This window comes from Coregonus lavaretus (assembly GCF_964263955.1).
Source record: "Coregonus lavaretus genome assembly, chromosome: 11".
NCBI lineage: Eukaryota > Metazoa > Chordata > Actinopteri > Salmoniformes > Salmonidae > Coregonus > Coregonus lavaretus.
This window is the reverse complement of record NC_139998.1, coordinates 7,004,434-7,023,038: the sequence shown is the minus strand read 5'-3', so window position 1 is coordinate 7,023,038 and position 18,605 is coordinate 7,004,434. Positions and strand designations below refer to the sequence as shown.

Below are 18,605 nucleotides of genomic sequence, written 5' to 3'. Positions count from 1 at the left end.
TTCGTTTCCCACGGGGGGCCAATATGAAAAATGTATGCACTCACTAACTGTAAGTCGCTCTGGATAAGAGCATCTGCTAAACGCCTAAAATTTAAAAAATTTAAATTATATGCTGTAGCGTTAAGATTTCCCTTCACTAGAACTAAGGGGCCTAGCCTGAACCATGAAAAACAACCCCAGACCATTATTCCTCCTCCACCAAACTTTACAGATGGCACTATGCATTGGGGCAGGTAGTGTTCTCCTGGTATCCGCCAAACCCAGATTTGTCCGTCGGACTGCCAGATTGTGAAGCGTGATTCATCACTCCAGAGAACGTGTTTCCACTGCTCCAGAGTCCAATGGCGGCCATGGAAACCCATTTAATGTAGGTCCCGACTAACAGTTCTTGTGTTGACGTTGCTTCCAAAGGTAGTTTGAAACTCGGTAGTGAGAATTGCAATTGAGGACAGATGATTTTTACGCGCTTCAGCACTCGGCGGTCCCGTTCTGTGAGCTTGTGTGGCCTACCACTTCGCGGCTAAGCAGTTGTTGCTCCTAGAAGTTTCCACTTCCCAATAACAGCACTTACAGTTGACCAGGGCAGCTCTATCAGGGCACAAATTTGACAAACTGACTTGTCGGAAAGGTGACATCCAATGACGGTGCCACGTTGAAAGTCACTGAGCTCTTCAGTACAGGCCATTCTACTGCCAATGTTTGTCTATGGAGATTGCTTGGCTGTGTGTTCGATTTTATACACCTGTCAGCAATGGGTGTGGCTGAAATAGCTGAATCCACACATTTGTTTGTGACGCCAGGGTTGTGGGTTCGATTCTCACGGGGGGCCAATATGAAAAATGTATGCATTCACTAACTGTAAGTCGCTCTGGATAAGAGTGTCTGCTAAATGACTAAAATGTAAATTTGAAAGGGTGTCTACATACTTTTGGCCATGTCGTGTATGAGCAAGGCAAAGGAAGAACCATCATGCAATGGTTAAGCATTTGAAATTATGTTAATAAATAGTTGTTATAGAAAACAATGTAGTCTCTCACAAAATGTTATTCATTCGACAAGTTAGGATCAGAAGTTGGGACACGGTTATGGGTTGAATGTTAGTGGTTTGAGTTCTAGTACTGGTTTACTACTATGGGAGAGGGTATCACTAGGCTAAAGGGTTGATGCTAGTTATGTGCTTGATTGCTAATATTGCTAAGGTAGGGACAAATCACTAGGGAAAAGGTTAAGGAGTTACTGTAATGTTAGAGGTTGGTATTGAGTTGATTGACGACTATGGGAGGAGGACGACCACTAGGGGGTACCAAAACTCACCACTAAATAAATCAGTTTCATTGTATAAAGCAGCAACAGTCTCATTGATTGCATCCACTGTAACACAACAAAAAATAATCAAACATGCCACATGTTGAAATCAAGTGATATAAAAAAGCAATAAAGTGATTGGACAAAATAATCATAAATGCTTGAATCTAAAATCAAACCATGTGAACTGAACAAAATGCTGAATGCTGATCATAGATATAGAGTATAGATGGTCATCAAATCTTGTCTGTGAATCTGCATAGTCTGGACAATTTGGCATCATAACAATCCGTCAGCGGTAAATGCTAGACTGTATGAGAAGGCCTTTTGTTGTTGAGAGAGTGTTCACTATAGCTGTGAAAGCAAAGGCCTTACAAAATCAGTTAACTTAGTGGTGGGGCTACATTGCACATCATGCAGAAAATGAGATATAAGGTCTTTGACAATGTGTCTTTTCATCATGGTGACTACTAGACTACTACTGGCGACGCTGAGGTTGGGATCAGAGATAGGAAACACAGTTTCCCTCCTACGCAAACTGACTCACACATTCAATGCACAAGCACATTCACACCCACCCACAAGAACACACACACTCTTACGGTTGAGCACTCTGACGGTGATGGGTTGTTTCTGCTGGATGGTCTGTGTGTGAGGGAAGCGGGCGTAACATATGTAATCGTTCCTCGAGTCCTCCTTCAGGACGTTGGAGAAGTGCAGGTCTCCGTTCAACGCCTGGGACACGCGGCTGCTCTGAGGCAGTCTCTGGAAGTCTAAGGGAGGAGGGGAGAGATGTGTTTAAGGCCTGGGATATCCTACTGATCTGAGTCAGTCTCTGGGAGACTGGGGAAGAGTGGCAATTAGGAGGAATGTCAGTGAGCAACAATTTTGAGGCTTTAGTTAATGTCTCATTTCATTTAATCAATTACAAGCAAAGAACCCAGACAGAAACAGGACAGACTATCTAAGATTTCCCCATTCAGAAACAGGGGTGTTTGCAAAAAATATATAAAAAATCCAGCGATTTCTCCCTCTCTATGTACTGTATGTAGCAAACAGGCCCTAGACATAACAAATAGCAATGCAACTTACTGTTGTCCATCCAGAAGATGATGGGAAGGGGCAGGCCTGCAGGGGGCCGACACTGTAGCACCAGAGACACGCCCTCCTGAACGATGATTGGCTTGTTTCTTTCTTTCGACCACAAGGGGGACCCTGAAGAGGTGGAGGGGAACATACCTCATTAGTTAGATAGCCCAAATACACATGAGGAAAATATGGTATAGTGTACCTGTATGTGGTTTCTACATTCATTGAATGTCACCAAAAGGACTGAGAGAATAAGAGGGCATGGAAGTAGTGAGTTCTGGCTACATGGAAGGAATGAGTTCTAGCTACATGGAAGGAATGAGTTCTAGCTACTAAATTGCATCAAGCTAGAGGTAAACACAAAGGAAGGTGAAATAGGTGTATCCAGGTAATTATTAGCATGCTGTCTTCCCACATGTTACCTTTACCTTCCATGAAGAGCGCATTGATGATGGAAAATACATCTTATTAGTTTCAAGAAAAGAGAGAAAAGAAAGATTGAATGGTCACAAATCAGAGACACGTCAGAGATGAGCTCAGTGGAGAATAGAGTGAGACAGACATGACTTGATATGAGATGACTGAGAGGTGATGTCGGAGAGACAGAGTGGTGAAAGGCCCAGCGTAGGAATGAGAGAGGGAGAGAGGGAGAAAATGAGAGAGGGAGAGAGAGAGAGAGAGAGAGAGAGAGAGAGAGAGAGAGAGAGAGAGAGAGAGAGAGAGACAGAGAGAGAGAGGGAGAGAGAAAGAGAGAGGGAGAGAAAATGAGAGAGGGAGAAAGAGAGAGAGACAGAGAGAGAGACAGAGAAAGAAAGACAGAAAATGACAGCGAAAAGGTCAAAGAGATAACACATTTTAGAGATGCTTACTGGACTGTCTGATGACGATATTGTTTGATACTGCAGTCCCATGTTCGTTCCTGGCCGTACACTGGTACACCCCCTCATATGACTCAGCCTTCTCTCCACTGATATCCACCACCAGGGTGCCAGAGTGGGGTCGCATTGTAACCTTGGGGTCCTGGTCAATGTCAAAGTGGGTCCCGTTCCTGGTCCACGAAAAGCTGTAAGTGGATTATTGTCAATGTTAGTGAACATCCAAATCATTTTAACTGTCATCACAGTACATTTTCATATTTTATATAGCTAATCAATATAACTGTTCGGGATTTAGCCAACTACAAGTGTGGTGTAACAATTGGCTGTGTGTGTGCGTGTGCGTGTGCGTGTGTACGTGCGTATGAGTGTGTGTGTGTGTACCTGGGATGCGGCTTCCCCTTGGCATCACAGTGGATGACAATGTTCTCCCGAGGGTCGATGATGTAATCCTTGGGAGACTGGTGAGTTATGGTTGGCGGCTGCGGCACTACGGCAAGCACAGAGGGACACAGTCAAATCAATCACTGGCCTTTCTGCATAACTAAGCTGTTTTCTACTGTTATTGATCAAGCACACAGCGAGCACGGCTGGACCGGCTCACTACACTAAAATCGAATCAGGCTAAATTGCTGACCATACCAGTAAGATAAAATAACCAGAGTTGAATGGAGGGAACATAAAAGCATGCAGTGGACTGAAGTACAGTCCTGGATATTCTGCTTCATAATCATCTTTCTTTATATGTATTTCTATCCGAAGGAACAGAAGATGGATTTACTATTTTAAATAACTGATATGAGAAATCATGCTTTATGTGTTCTACGGGACAGGACATTTTCCTACTGAATCACAGCAAAACCACACCAAAGCAGCAAACAAATCAACAACAACAAGAGCATTGCATGCAAGTCAGACCAATGCTCAAATCCACTCAAATCCACACGGATAAGCACAAAACCAAAAGCAACTATAAAAGAAAACCCCAAATGCACGACAAAGTGCTCAAGTCACAGTCTCTGTGGTCACACTGAATTCCCACATGCATGGTGACAGGGGAACTTAACTTACATCCTTCCAGAACTTTTGCTTTTCCCCCAAGAATCAGCATACATTTTTTACATAATAAAGAGAGCCAGACATTAGTGGTGAAAAAATTATCCCCTCAGTTACTCCCCTTCAGAACATGGTGGACAGAAGGCGGGTTAGTTTCCTTTTCCAGGCATGAGACAGCTTCCAATACGGTCAATGATTCCAAACATTACTCACACAACATACAGTAGTTATATTTCCACATTATGACTAAGCACTTAAAATGACAAGAAAACCTACTCTTCTTACTCAGCAAAGCTATAAAAATGTATTGAGGCAACAAGGTATGTGTTCATTAGAAAACCAAATAGCCACATTTACAAAAGCCTTGGATCAATAAAGCATTTTATTCTCACAACCTCTTACTGACTCCTCTTACAGACTCTGTATCCATATCAATACAACTTTGACTTTGAGAGACAGCGAGAAAGAGAGAGGCCAAAGGAGAGAGAGAGAATGGCAGAGGGAGAGAGCGAGAGCGAGAGCGAGAGCGAGAGAGACAGAGACAGAGACAGAGACAGAGACAGAGACAGAGACAGAGACAGAGAGAGAGAGAGAGAGAGAGACAGAGACAGAGACAGAGACAGAGAGAGAGAGAGAGAGAGAGAGAGAGAGAGAGAGAGAGAGAGAGAGAGAGAGAGAGAGACAGAGACAGAGACAGAGACAGAGACAGAGACAGAGACAGAGAGAGAGAGAGAGAGAGAGAGAGAGAGAGAGAGAGAGAGAGAGAGAGAGAGAGAGAGGAAACTACTTTGCTAGACTATGATGTGTTAAGTTCTTACAGTCTATTGGGAGCCAACAGTATGACTATTTAGAGGTTATTACAACCTCTTCCAGACTCCATAGTAATATAACTTTGACTTTGCTTGCATGTTCTTGACTGTGATATGTTAATAGTTCTTACGGTCTAGTGGGACCTCCAGAGCGTTGCCAAGGTGACCCAGGAACAGCATCAGGAACACTGTTGCTCCCGCCCTCGTCCTCTCCATGATTGATTGTCTGACGCAAAGGTCCTCCCCCCAGACAGAGATAAGTCCCGCCTCTCTCCTCAATCAGAATGCCTCGGCCACGTGCACATTCACAACTAGAGAGAGAGAATGAGAGAAAGAGAGAGAGAGAGAGGGACATAGATAAACATAGAGAGAGAGTGGCAGAGACGGAGAGAGAGAGACACAGAGACACAGAGAGAAAGAGACAGAGAGGCAGAGAGAGAGAGAGAGAGAGAGAGAGAGAGAGAGAGAGAGAGAGAGAGAGAGAGAGAGAGAGAGAGAGAGAGAGAGAGAGAGAGAGAGAGATACAAAAATAGAAGGGGGGAGGGAACATATAGAAACATACATTATTGCGATGAAAACCAAATCCAGTATGCATGGTTGTAAAACAATCATGAATGTGAGACTGTGACACATTTCAGATTTACAGTTATATCAGTATGTGAATGAGAAAGTCACAATTCACTCTAGAGAGACAGATATAGATGGCTGTTGCTGTGACTGTGGATCGATGGCCGTTGCCATGCAGATGGAGATGGACTTGGCTGGGAGGCTAGGAGCTATCGTTTTGATCTAGATGTGTGTGTGTGTGTGTGTATGTGTGTGTGTCTTGTGATGTAGTGCACTGGGATAGCGAGCGACATGACCCATATGGCTTCATTTAGCTCAGATAGTCAGATACAGTACCATTAGGCACGTGCCATATCGATTACATCAACCATCAACATCAGACGACATCCTGCCAGTGGACAGACACTCTCTGCTCTCCTCTTTTCTCACTATCTGTCTATCTGTCTAGCTGACTGACTGAAATGAGGTCACTCACAGAACACTGGTAGCCGCTGGTCTCAACCCCCCCCCCCCCCCCCCGTAACCCTTTGATGTTTGCAGATCTGAAGGGTCTGGATAAGTGGAAGCAGTTTTGTGGTAGAGCTTTCACCATTTTGCTTACAGATCTATTAACATCGAAGGTTTAGGGCCAAGGAAGAACAGGAAGCAAATTTGGACATTACTGACCACCAGGCATCAGTAGTGAGAGGGGCTGTGATGCTCAGTAGAACAGTCAGATTTCTGTGATGCTCTCAGTTTGTAAGGCACCACTGTATGGATGTTTTTACCTACAGGTTCAACTTCACTGAAGGTGATGGGATTGCCCCCAATGATATAAATCTGTTTGTGAATTGATTGACTAAGTGTTAATTGTGTCAGGTTTTGTCATTATGCAAGGTAACCTGAGAGTCATGAGCCATCCTTCCAATATATACTGAACAAAAATATAAACGCAACATGTAACAATTTCAACGATTTTAATGACTTACAGTTCATATAAGGAAATCAGTCAATTGAAATAAATGTATTAGGCCCTCATCTATGGAATTCACATGACTGAGCCATGGGTGGGTCTGGGAGGGCATAGGCCCACCCACTTGGGAGCCAGGAACACCCACTGGGGAGCCAGGCCCAGCCAATCAGAATGAGTTTTTCCCCACAAAGGGCTTTATTACAGACTCAGTTTCATCAGCTGTCCGGGTGGCTGGTCTCAGACGATCCCGCAGGTGAAGAAGCCGGATGTGGAGGTCCTGGGCTGGCGTGGTTACACTTGGTCTGCGTTTGTGAGGCCGGTTGGACATACTGCCAAATTCTCTAAAACAACGTTGGAGGCGGCTTATGGTAGAGACATTAACATTAAATTCTCTGGCAACAGCTCTGGTGGACATTCCTGCAGTCAGCATGTCAATTGCACGCTCCCTGAAAACTTGAGACATCTGTGGCATTGTGTTGTGTGACAAAACTGCACCTTTTAGAGTGGCCTTTTATTGTCCCCAGCACAAGGTGCACCTGGGTAATGATCATGCTGTTTAATCCGCTTCTTGATATACCACACCTGTCAGGTGTATGAATTATCTTGGCAAAGGATAAATGCTCACTAACAGCGATGTAAACAAATTTGTGCACAAAAATTGAGAGAAATAAGCTTTTTGTGCATATGGACAATTTCTGGGATCTTTTATTTCAGCTCATGAAACATGGGACCAACACTTTAATGTTGCGTTTATATTTTTGTTAAGTATAGATTGGGGTTGAATAATATTAAAGGGGCAATCTGCGATAGGTTCTGCTGTAACTATTAGCTGTCCCTCAGCTTTATAGCAAAAAAGTGGCAGGGCTGCTGTTTGCCTGAAAAAAATAATTACAGATTGTGTCTTTAAGTACAATGTAAAGTTACATGAAGATATGGAGCTGAAAATCACATGTTTCAGGATGAAGGGATTCTGCTGTTGCCAGGCAGCTTAACAATGTAATTATGCCACTATCCAACCGGGAGAGAGAGAGAAAGAAAGAAAGAAAGAAAGAAAGAAAGAAAGAAAGAAAGAAAGAAAGAAAGAAAGAAAGAAAGAAAGAAAGAAAGAAAGAAAGAAAGAAAGAAAGAAAGAAAGAAAGAAAGAAAGAAAGAAAGAAAGAAAGAAAGAAAGAAAGAAAGAAAGAAAGAAAGAAAGAAAGAAAGAAAGATGGAGAGAGAAAGAAAGAAAGAAAGCGACAGCGAGAGACAGACTGAGACAGACAGCGAGAGAGAGCGAGAGAGAGAGAGAGCGCGAGAGAGAGAGAGCATTGCCAAAGCAAAAAGGGAACAATTGCCAAGATGACTCGGAATAGGAGAATAGGCTTAACAGTGCTCAGTTCCTGTACTGACAATCAAGGATTCTTCTAAATACCAGGCTCTTTCTCTTTCGTAAGCTTGGTAGAATTATTCACTCACTATTAAGAAGTGCTTTATTTAAAGAGAATATCCTTGCATCTTAGTGATTGTTACATAATTCAACAGTTGCAACAGTACCCCAAATCATGAAAATAGTCTAGATACATTTGGTACGCATGCATACCTTACGGAAGAGAGTGAGACATTTTTGTGAATCAGAAATTAGAGTATGACCTGTTTTTCTCCTGCTGCCTTCTTGCCATCCTCCTCCTAAGGCGCCCCAGTGTGTGTCCCACTAAAGCTATAGAAATGGCACAGCTATCTTCTCAGCCCAGGCACAATAAAGAAGACTGCTCTGCTCTGTTATCTCAGCCTATGATATTTGATTTGGGATTTTATAGGTGTGTTACTCAATAAAGGAATGATATAGTCCAATGAAACCAGCCCTGTTTCCGTCTGTCTTCATCTCCATCTTCCTGCCCCCATGGCCGTAGGGTGAGTCAGGGGCCAGGACTGGGGGAGTCTGGTAGTGAGGCCCCTGGGGGCTCAGCCTCAGCAGTACTATCCCCTTTTCACACAATTGCTCTGATATTTTCATTTCACATGGTCCTTTCCAGCACGGTTCCAGCAACTATGGCGGATGCTTAACCAGGCCAGCCCTTTAGGCTACAGCTCGGCTTGGCTTTGCTTGACTCAGTAGTGGGAAATGGAATCCATCCCTACTGCTCCTCAGGGAGCTGGTGTATTGGTTGGTGCTGGAGTGATAAATGCAGGGCTAGCCCCAGCCCCCAGCCCTGAGCCAATGGCTGGTGCCTGATAGCGTAACGCCGTCGCTAGCGGGAGGAAGATGAAGGAAAGAGGAGAGTAGGGTTAATGTCTTCTACATGGCCCTAGCCGCTGCTCCCCAGGGAAACCCTGTATTACTCGCCTAGGGCAGCCAATCACGGGGCTGTGTACACCGGCCGACACAACAAGATCCATGGGAGCAATTTCATCAAGCTCATTTGTGATTGCTAGGGCCAGGAGGCTAGGAGCACTGGACCTGAGCCTGAGAGGGGAGTCTGTAGCAGAAACACAGCCTTTATATCAAGCTACAAAGTGGATATATGCTCAGTCTCAAATTATTGTAGTAAGGTGCTGAATCCTCCTAATAAAGTTCGCAATGAAAGAGACTGGATAACATACCAGCGTGTGCAGAACAGATCATTTACTGTAAAATCCATTGAATCGTACGGTTATATGCTAAATTGATTCACAGCGATCATAAGGTATTGTCAGCACAATCTTTATTACCATGACAACTAAAGAGATGTTATAAACACCACATTGCGGTGGCCACTTTATATATTTTATAGCCGTGAAAAGTAGCATGAACTGGCTGATTTATAGTATCTAATGAAAAAGACCAGGGGGACAGAATATGACAGGCCAGGATGAGGGAGAGAATCAAAGTGTTAATTATAATTTGATGTGGAATCCCAAAGCCTCCTGGATTCTTATCTGAGAGGGAGCCATTGCTCCGCAAATAATTAATTTCCCAAATTAATGAGGTGTAACAACTGTCCTCCAGCTGGTCAGTAGACAGGGAGAGAAAGAGATAAAGGAGTTAGAGAAAGAGAGAGGGGGAGTGTGTGGGGGGGGGGGGGGTAATAATCCCTAGGAGAAGTGCTGCAGTGTGACTGAGTCTGGCCCCACCGGGCCCCATACCCCCCACCCACTGTACGACCACTGGCAGGAGAAGGGGAGGACTAACCATGGCCTGGGCCTACTCATCTCCTGAATAGCAGAGTGGTTAAAACAAGCAGGCAAAGCACAACTTGTCTTCTCTCCGCTACCTGGGAATTGAAACATGTGAAAATGCCACGTAGAGGGGGCGATATTGACCATTTCCTCCTGAGGCGAGAGTCCTTTTGGATATACTTCCTCAACACTCTGTCTCCAAGAGGTCTAAACCAGGAACTAGACATAAAATATTTTCTTATATAATATTCTATACAAAATTATTGATGCATTTGTCTCACCTGCTTTTAATCTATTGCACACCTATATTACTTGACATGCATACTTTTTTATGCATGTTTTTCCATATACAGTATGTCTACTGTGTAATATGTGTTGTGATCTTAATGCAATATATGTATTCAATTGACTGAATGTATTCAATTAACGGGATGTACATTTTAAGTAGGTGTGTTACACAGTGGTGTAGGACCTGATGAAGATCCAACTCGGATCGAAACGTTGTCTTTATTGTGCATCTGATTAAATCACCATGGGAACGTACCAGAGTTGCGGACATTCCTTTTTTATTTTCTACTCATCTCCTCCACATGTCCTCCACATCTCCTCCACATCTCCTCCACATGTCCTCCACATCTCCTCCACATCTCCTCCACATATCCTCCACACCTCCTTCACATCTCTTCCACACCTCCTCCACATCTCCTCCACATGTCCTCCACATCTCCTCCATATCTCCTCCACACCTCCTCCACATCTCCTCCACATATCCTCCACACCTCCTCCACATCTCCTCCACATGTCCTCCACATCTCCTCCACACCACACCCAACCTGTGTCCAGAAACACCAACCCTACTATACATATAAAGCCTAGAACAGACCTAAAGGATTGAGCAATGAGGATGGAGAAATGGTTGGCCACAGACAGGTTTTTTTACATGCCGTATTGGGAAACAAGATCCACCACTCACGACCAACTGTCCTGCCACTGCTGTGTGCCCCGCACACAAACACACCTAGAAACACCCACATGTAACATGTACAACCCGCATCAAACAAACCCAACACTAGCCACCACCCTTAATGCCAAATGATGATGCCTTGACATTGTTCCAGTTCCACTGCCTTGACATTGCTCCAGTTCCACTGCCTTGACATTGCTCCAGTTCCACTGCCTTGACATTGCTCCAGTTCCACTGCCTTGACATTGCTCCAGTTCCACTGCCTTGACATTGCTCCAGTTCCACTGCCTTGACATTGCTCCAGTTCCACTGCCTTGACATTGCTCCAGTTCCACTGCCTTGACATTGCTCTTGTTCCACCCTATGCCAAGTGCTGACACAACCAGGGAAGCCAAAGTCAATAAAGCTCAGATGGCAGCAGACTGCTGAGGCAGTGGAACAGTGGGTAAACACGGTGTTGTCTAGAGCAATGTGTCAAAACCTGACAGCACAGAGCTGATAAACATCCAACTGGAGATGAGATGGCCCATTTAAACGCAATATACTAATATAGCATCAACTGTCAGTCTGCTATAAGCAGTGTTAAGAGATGCTTGTCACAGGGTGACATGAGGAGACCGTAGACTAAAGCTGGTGCAAGTATGATTATATACTTATATATTATTCTAAGTATAATTTAACTAAATCAGGACGTGAAGTTGAATTAGAATTCTCCATCTGCTTTCTAATGAAAGAGGGGACTATGGGTGACCATTAGTAAAACAAATTACTAGTACTAATTACTAATAGTAACACTAAAGGCATTGTAACACTAGCAGCAACTAGTAACACTATAAACACCATAGTAACACTACTAGTAACTAGTGATTGAGTGGTTTCTAATGTGAGTGGGAACTATACCATTACTACAACTAACTGAACAGGTTATTAAGTAACTACCAACAACCCTACAGGCATTGAGTGGTCTGTTATCTCAATGTAAATCACTACTGTCAACTAGCTGAGAGACCAACAGCAATTACAGTCCAGTTCACCAGAAGACTTCCTTGTACCCAGATCTCTCTTTGTTCTTTTTTTTTATTCTGTTAATTTTTCCAGGGAAACACTCGGCCCTTGTGTTCAAGGCTGCATTGAGCTGTCTGCACTCACACACACACACACATACACATTGAGATGGCCTCTTCAATTAACCCATTGCCCTTTTCCCAGGGAGAGCCACTTCACAGTCCCCAAACTAATTGGTTTTGTTCACATGTCAGATTGTGTGTGTATGTGTGTGTGTGCACATGTCAGAGGGTGTGTGTGTGTGTGTGTCAGAGGCTCAGCACCACCACAGCATATGGAGCAGTACACACTGCTGGTGGAAGGTGAGGGTCAGACCTGGTACATAGCCCTCCATTACACAGACCTGGTACATAGCCCTCCATTACACAGACCTGGTACATAGCCCTTGGTTACACACAGAAAGCTTGGCGGACACGGGACAGTTCACACAACAGACGGAGCCGACCATGAGCCGACAGGGGAACGAGATTTGACCAGGCTACCCTCTGAATGTAATGCAGTGAGAGAAAAGAGAGAGCGTGAAAGAGAGAGAGAGAGCGAGAGAGAGAGAGAGAGAGAGAGAGAGAGAGAGAGAGAGAGAGAGAGAGAGAGAGAGAGAGAGAGAGAGAGAGAGAGCGCACACAGTGAGACGCTCGATTAAACTTGACTGTGACTCTTTCAACAATAGATCCTGTTACGATTGAAATGCTAAGTATGAGACATTATTCGGCATTGCGTCCCAGACAATATGATGCATTAACAAGAACAGTAAAATCATCAGCACCCTACCGACAGTGACTTACTGTACTGGGTGCTGTGGCTCAAGAGAATGTATGCAAAACGGTCCTAATTAACTCCAATAATCAGCACCATTGACGGCCCATGCAATCAGACGTTGGTTTGTGAGCCTCTGTATGGCAGTAATGACACCACAAGGTTTCCCGTACTACTGGTGATAGAATGAAGGAGCATCATAATGATGAGAACGTCTCCCCAGTCACAGAATGCAATCACGGTCGTGATGAGATAGAGGAAGTAGGATATGTTCTAGAGCTTCTCTCCTATTCGCTGCTACTCAGTGGCTTGCTGGCTGGCTAGCTTCTCTCACTACGGTCTCACTACTTCTCATGTCATTTAAAGGAAAAACCCACTTCCACTGTTTAACAAATGTTTTAATACAGACGGAAATAAAGGGTCAGTCTATTCCTCTCTGACAGAGCCAATATTCATCTTGCTGTCTCATTAGGTGATCTATGGAGGTCTGAGAGGGGAGGAGGGGTTTGTCTAGACCAGTGAGCCTGACCACGCTGGGAGATGCATCCACAAACCACTTATTGTGAGAATAAATAGTGCTGTTGTCCACTAATAACTTATTGGTCAACCATGGGTTAGCACCAAGTAGTAGTGGCCCATGAGTTAGCACCAAGTAGTAGTTGTCCAATAACCACCAAGACAAGTGTTTGGACCAAAGAACAACAACCACAGTTAAATCGCTACTTACCCTATTCCTTCTGTCCATAATTGCCTTGGTTTTATGACCCATTATTTCAAAGCCCCAGTGGTTGTGAAGCATTAGGCATCTGATTTATAGCAGTGACTAGCTGGCCTATATGATGTATTAGTCCGAATTTTAAGAAGGGTTTCTGATGATTAGTCTCCACTCTCACTCTCTCACGGGCCCCTTCTCTGTGGAAACAGCATCACAATGGACATTTCACGGACCCGGTTTCAGCATATGTTACTCATCATCCTCCTCATTAGGTTTTATAATTGGGGGGGAGGGGGGTATGCAAATAATTGGTGTTGTTTACATATGAATACAAGTCCTGTTGTCAAGGGAGGCCCACAGTGGACACAGAGCTCAAAACAAGCCGATCCTTTCTAATCTATGACTACACTGTACAGGATTGAACAATAAGAAACATCTTTATTCAGTTACCAACAACAATATACATGTTATTTGTACCCTCTCATTTTCTCTTGCTGTTCTAGATGGATATGTAAACCGATATAGCCACATGAAAAAATCCTAGCCTGGTCGAAAGTAGTGGGCAGAATCATTTCTGAATGCTTTACAAGCAATTCCTTTTCCACTTTACATTTGTCAATAATGCATTACCTACACAGGCTAGTAAGGCCATTCATGTATAGGGCGCTACAGGTTGAGTTTAATTCTATAGATTGCATTAACACCTCTAGTTAGAGTAGGTTAACGGGAGACCAGTGTTAATGTGAACACAGTGTGTCTGTGTACCACATCGGGTTGTTACCTCCCCTCTATAGAAAACACACATTGGCATTCACTAAGCTTCCCCCACCTCCCACCTCCCACACACACACACACACACACTCAAGTACACATACACGCACGCGCACACACACACTCTCTCAGATTCCCCTCCACCCAATGCCAATCAGCAGAGCCACTTTAGTGAGAAGCCTCTTAGTATTCAGATGAGAGATATGTCAATCTGCCAGGACACACACCCACCCACACACACACACACACACACACACACACACACACACACACACACACACACATTACAGAGAGAGGCAATCACTGCCTGTTCAATCTGAATGGAACATGATAGCATTTGCTTTCATCTCATCATCCTGTCACGATTTCAATAGCTCAATAACGGCATCATCCTGTAGCAGTCAGTCATGTCCTCATATACAAATGATGCTATAATATTCAAGCCTTATCTCTGGGATAGATGGCTACTTTTTCAGAACAGTAAAAATGAAAACATGATGAACTCTATGTTCCTGAACAAGCTATCAATATGATCATCATGAGGAGACAAATGTTAGTAAATGATCTATTGGATGACAGGTAATGAAATAGTAGTAACTGCAGATTGCTCCAATGCTGCAATGATGAGCCCCTGACTGTAGCCTTTGTACACTAGTCTGACTCCTGCCTCATACACAGTATCTCATTTAGGGAGAATGGAGTGAGCTGAGACACTACAGAAAGCCAGTCATTAAAAGCAGATCAAGAACCAGAGGAAGGAGGCTGTGGATCTGAACTTGACCTTGGTTTGATAGAGGGTCCCCACACTGTAATTACTAGGAGAGGGTCTGCTATCCCTGACAAGTCAATGAGACTGAACGGACCCGGGTGTGTGTGTGTGTGTGAGTGTGAGTGTGAGTGTGAGAGAGCGAGAGAGAGAGAGAGAGAGAGAGAGAGAGAGAGAGAGAGAGAGAGAGAGAGAGAGAGAGAGAGAGAGAGAGAGAGAGTCTGGTCCTGTCTGGTGTGAGCGAGTGAGAACAATGTTTTATTTAGGATTTGTGTCTAATAAGATCATGGCGTGTGTGGATCTTAAGCACATTAGGACTGGTGTGAGTGTGGATAGCATGACTGTGTTAAGGGTCAATCCATTCATATGCTGAGCAGTGGCAGAACATTACCATGCACAAACACAGGAGGAAAGGAGGGAGTAGGGAGGAATGCATATGGACTATCATCAGTTGAATAGTTTGGGAACTTCTTTTGCAGTTCAGAAAAACAAGCCCTACAACCCTACTCTACGATACCCTACTGTCAGTGAGTGAGTAGTTCTAAAACCATAGCTTACTCCACAAACAAACGGCACACAAAAACATCACAGCTAAGAATAAAGGTTGAGAGAAATGCATTGCAAGTCTTGAGAAGACTCACACAAACACTTCACTGTCTTGTTTCAGGGCAAGCTAACATCTGGACTTGGATGACATTGCGAAGAGTACAACAAGTTTGTTTACTATGGAATAGTAACTCCAAATGTTGCAATGTCAAAGAAGCCTGAAATTGCAACATTTGGAGATTCACCACAACACAACTGTTTCTGAAGGGCAGCAGGGGAAAGTTCACTCGATGTAGAAGGACTGTGATCACTCAAGACTAAAGTCTCTCCCTCAAAACAAGATCTGAGGAGCAGCTAGTGGAATAGCACTTTCAAAGGGCAATCTGTATCCATGACAATCCACTGCTATTCTCAGATCTCCATGCCTACAAAGATGTAAACTTTCGTCAAACACAGACATATGAAAACCGACAGAACCCAAAGCCACAGACAGACAAAGCCTTCATTTCTCAACTCACCAGAAAAGTTTGAAGAAAAGAAAACTGTACACTTGACATCTGCGCTCCCGACTGCTCCCACGAAAATCTCTGCTTCTTCAAACACACAACAATAGAGGCGTGATTAAAATCTTAGTTTGCTAACTAAGATGTTATGAAACAGCGACAGCTTATTCTCTGATGTGTGGAAGCCCTCGGGAGGGAGCCAATATGGGGACTTTGGTTTAAGCTTAGGTTTATGACAAAAGACTATGCGAGACAGAGAGGAGGAAGCAGAGGTCTTAACGGTCTTAGATACACAATGACAACCTTCAACGATGATGTTATGTATGATAGCAATTCCTATTTTGTCCTGACCATTTTGTCACACTGATTACCTTCCATGATGATATGCATCATAGGCTTTATAGCAATTCCTATTATCCCAATTTTGTTATCCTTATTATCATAGTAAATCAGCTATTTTGTAGGTTGTGGGTGAATTACATTCTTGATGGGTGCTGTTTGCTGTGAGTCAATGGTTAACATAATGTAGCTAGGACCTTCTAGCCCAGTCCGGTTTGAAAGAGCATTCTTTTAACTGACGCTTTATAATCTGCTGATGGTCAGCACTGGGTCATTCGGGCCTGTTAACTATGCATTTGGGTTGTTGTGCTGTATTAGTCTACAACAATCTGCTTCACAATATCACATACTGTGGATACAGACTAAGGCTCTAGCACAATCTGCTATCAGTTCCTAGAACATGTTTTTCCTGTTGCTATTCACAATATCACATGTATCAATACAATAAGGGTTCAATCTGAATACCAACAGGGCTCTCTTTAGGACAATCCAGCTATCGATCACTACAAGTTACCAGAACATGTTACTATTGCCTGTGGGAAAGTTTGGTGAGAAAATGTGTCTAGTGGCAGGTGGTTGGGGTGGGAGTGTGAAAGGGAGGGGAGATAGACCCAGTGTTGTAGAGTAGGCCTTCCACCTCCACATTCATTGAGCTCCTCCACAATAGGGCCCTCCTGCCTCCCCAACTCAGACCCTCAGCCACACACTAGCCCCTACACCCCCCCCCCCCCCCCCAACCCACTCTCTCGCCCCCTCCCTGAACCCACAGCTCATACCCAGCTCCCACTTCAAAATCAGTCTAACACTGGATCCCATCTCACATCCCAGAGCCAGGAAAAGTAATCAAAGGCACCTCAGAGGGGCTACAGAGCTCTCAAACCCTTCCATTGTTTTCTATAGGCTTCCCTACACCGCTTGGCCCAGGCCAGTGTGTGTGTGTGTGTGTGTGTGTGTGTGTGTGTGTGTGTGTGTGTGTGTGTGTGTGTGTGTGTGTGTCTCCAGTCCGGGTCCTATATGTAACACTGTATGGGGAGTTCCTCATTACCCCTAAAATCCTGTCCCACTTTGTCTTCTTTGCATACCGTCTAACAGAAAGAATCGAGTTGCAGGACCAATAAAAGAGAAAGCGGACACAGAAAAGGAAGTGATTTATTCTAGTGAGTGGGATGTAGGCTGATGAAAGAACCAACATTTGTTTCATACGTCCCACGTTCACAATTGAGGTTCAATCTGTGAACACATCAAATACAGTTACTATGATTCCATACATGTTTACTGAATTTCTAATTCCTTACACGATGTGGAAGGTAGGCTGTATACTGATTGATAGAGACCACAACTGATCATTAGTGTGTTTGTGAATGTCAAAGTAACACATTAACACTTAAAGAACAATCAATGTAGCCGAACTCTCCTCTTTTTATCCATCCCCCCCTCTCCTCCCCCTCCCTCTCTTTCTCTCCTCTGCTCCATTCAGATAGAGCAGGTGAATACAAATAATTTCCCCTCCGCTGCTCTCCAAAAGCACTGACCATCCACTCTCAGACAGGGAGGCCACAAACAATGCTCCTTTCAAAGTGTGAGAAAATCTAATCATGGTGTTTTCTGGTGGGAGAATCACTCAGTGTTAACTTCTCAAAATGCTGTCTAAGAAAACCTGAGAGAAAATCTAAGGCGATTTTCACACATAGTTTTGAGCTATAGTTCGAATCAGAATTAAACTATTTGTTACATAGTTTTTTTATTTATTTGGTCCACATTGCCAAATGTCAAATGAGCAAAAATTCATAAACAAAACCACGTCCATGCAAGTCATTTGTTTATTGGAAGTGAAGTCATTTGTTAAATCCATTTACGATTATTATGAAACATCACGTCCCAATCTTCACTTTCGCTTTGGTCTTCCAACAACACACAGTGACTGAAATGACAGCAACACTTAACAAAGAGCTGCAGTTCGTTTCAGAATGGGTGGCAAGGAATAAGTTAGTCATAAATATTTCAGAAACTAAAAGCATTGTATTTGGAACAAATCATTCACTAAACCCTAAACCTCAACTAAATCTTGTAATGAATAATGTGGAAATTGAGCAAGTTGAGGAGACTAAATTGCTTGGAGTAACCCTGGATTGTAAACTGTCATGGTCAAAACATATTGATACAACAGTAGCTAGGATGGGGAGAAGTCTGTCTATAATAAAGCACTGCTCTACATTCTTAACAACACTACCAACAAGGCAGGTCCTACAGGCCCTAGTTTTGTTGCACCTGGACTACTGTTCAGTCGTGTGGTCAGGTGCCAAAAAGAGGGACTTAGGAAAATTGCGATTGGGCAGCACGGCTGGCCCTTGGATGTATACAGAGAGGAATGTCAATCTCTCCTGGCTCAGCGGAG

General features: G+C 43.8%; 1 protein-coding gene across 4 annotated transcripts in view; it reads right to left on the bottom strand.

The window, feature by feature from the left end:
* LOC311137661 (neuronal cell adhesion molecule-like) overlaps window positions 1–18,605 on the bottom strand; it is a 65,780-nt gene that overhangs the window by 25,472 nt on the left and 21,703 nt on the right. For all 4 annotated transcript variants that reach the window (XM_084172178.1, XM_084172179.1, XM_084172180.1 and 1 more), the window contains exons 3-7: window positions 5,266–5,445; window positions 3,654–3,759; window positions 3,264–3,457; window positions 2,398–2,520; window positions 1,908–2,078 (exon numbers count right to left, since the gene is read on the bottom strand). In XM_084172178.1, the coding sequence (XP_084028304.1) occupies window positions 1,908–2,078; window positions 2,398–2,520; window positions 3,264–3,457; window positions 3,654–3,759; window positions 5,266–5,350 (679 nt within the window). In that variant the 5' untranslated portion in view covers window positions 5,351–5,445. The remainder of the gene's footprint in view (window positions 1–1,907; window positions 2,079–2,397; window positions 2,521–3,263; window positions 3,458–3,653; window positions 3,760–5,265; window positions 5,446–18,605) is intronic.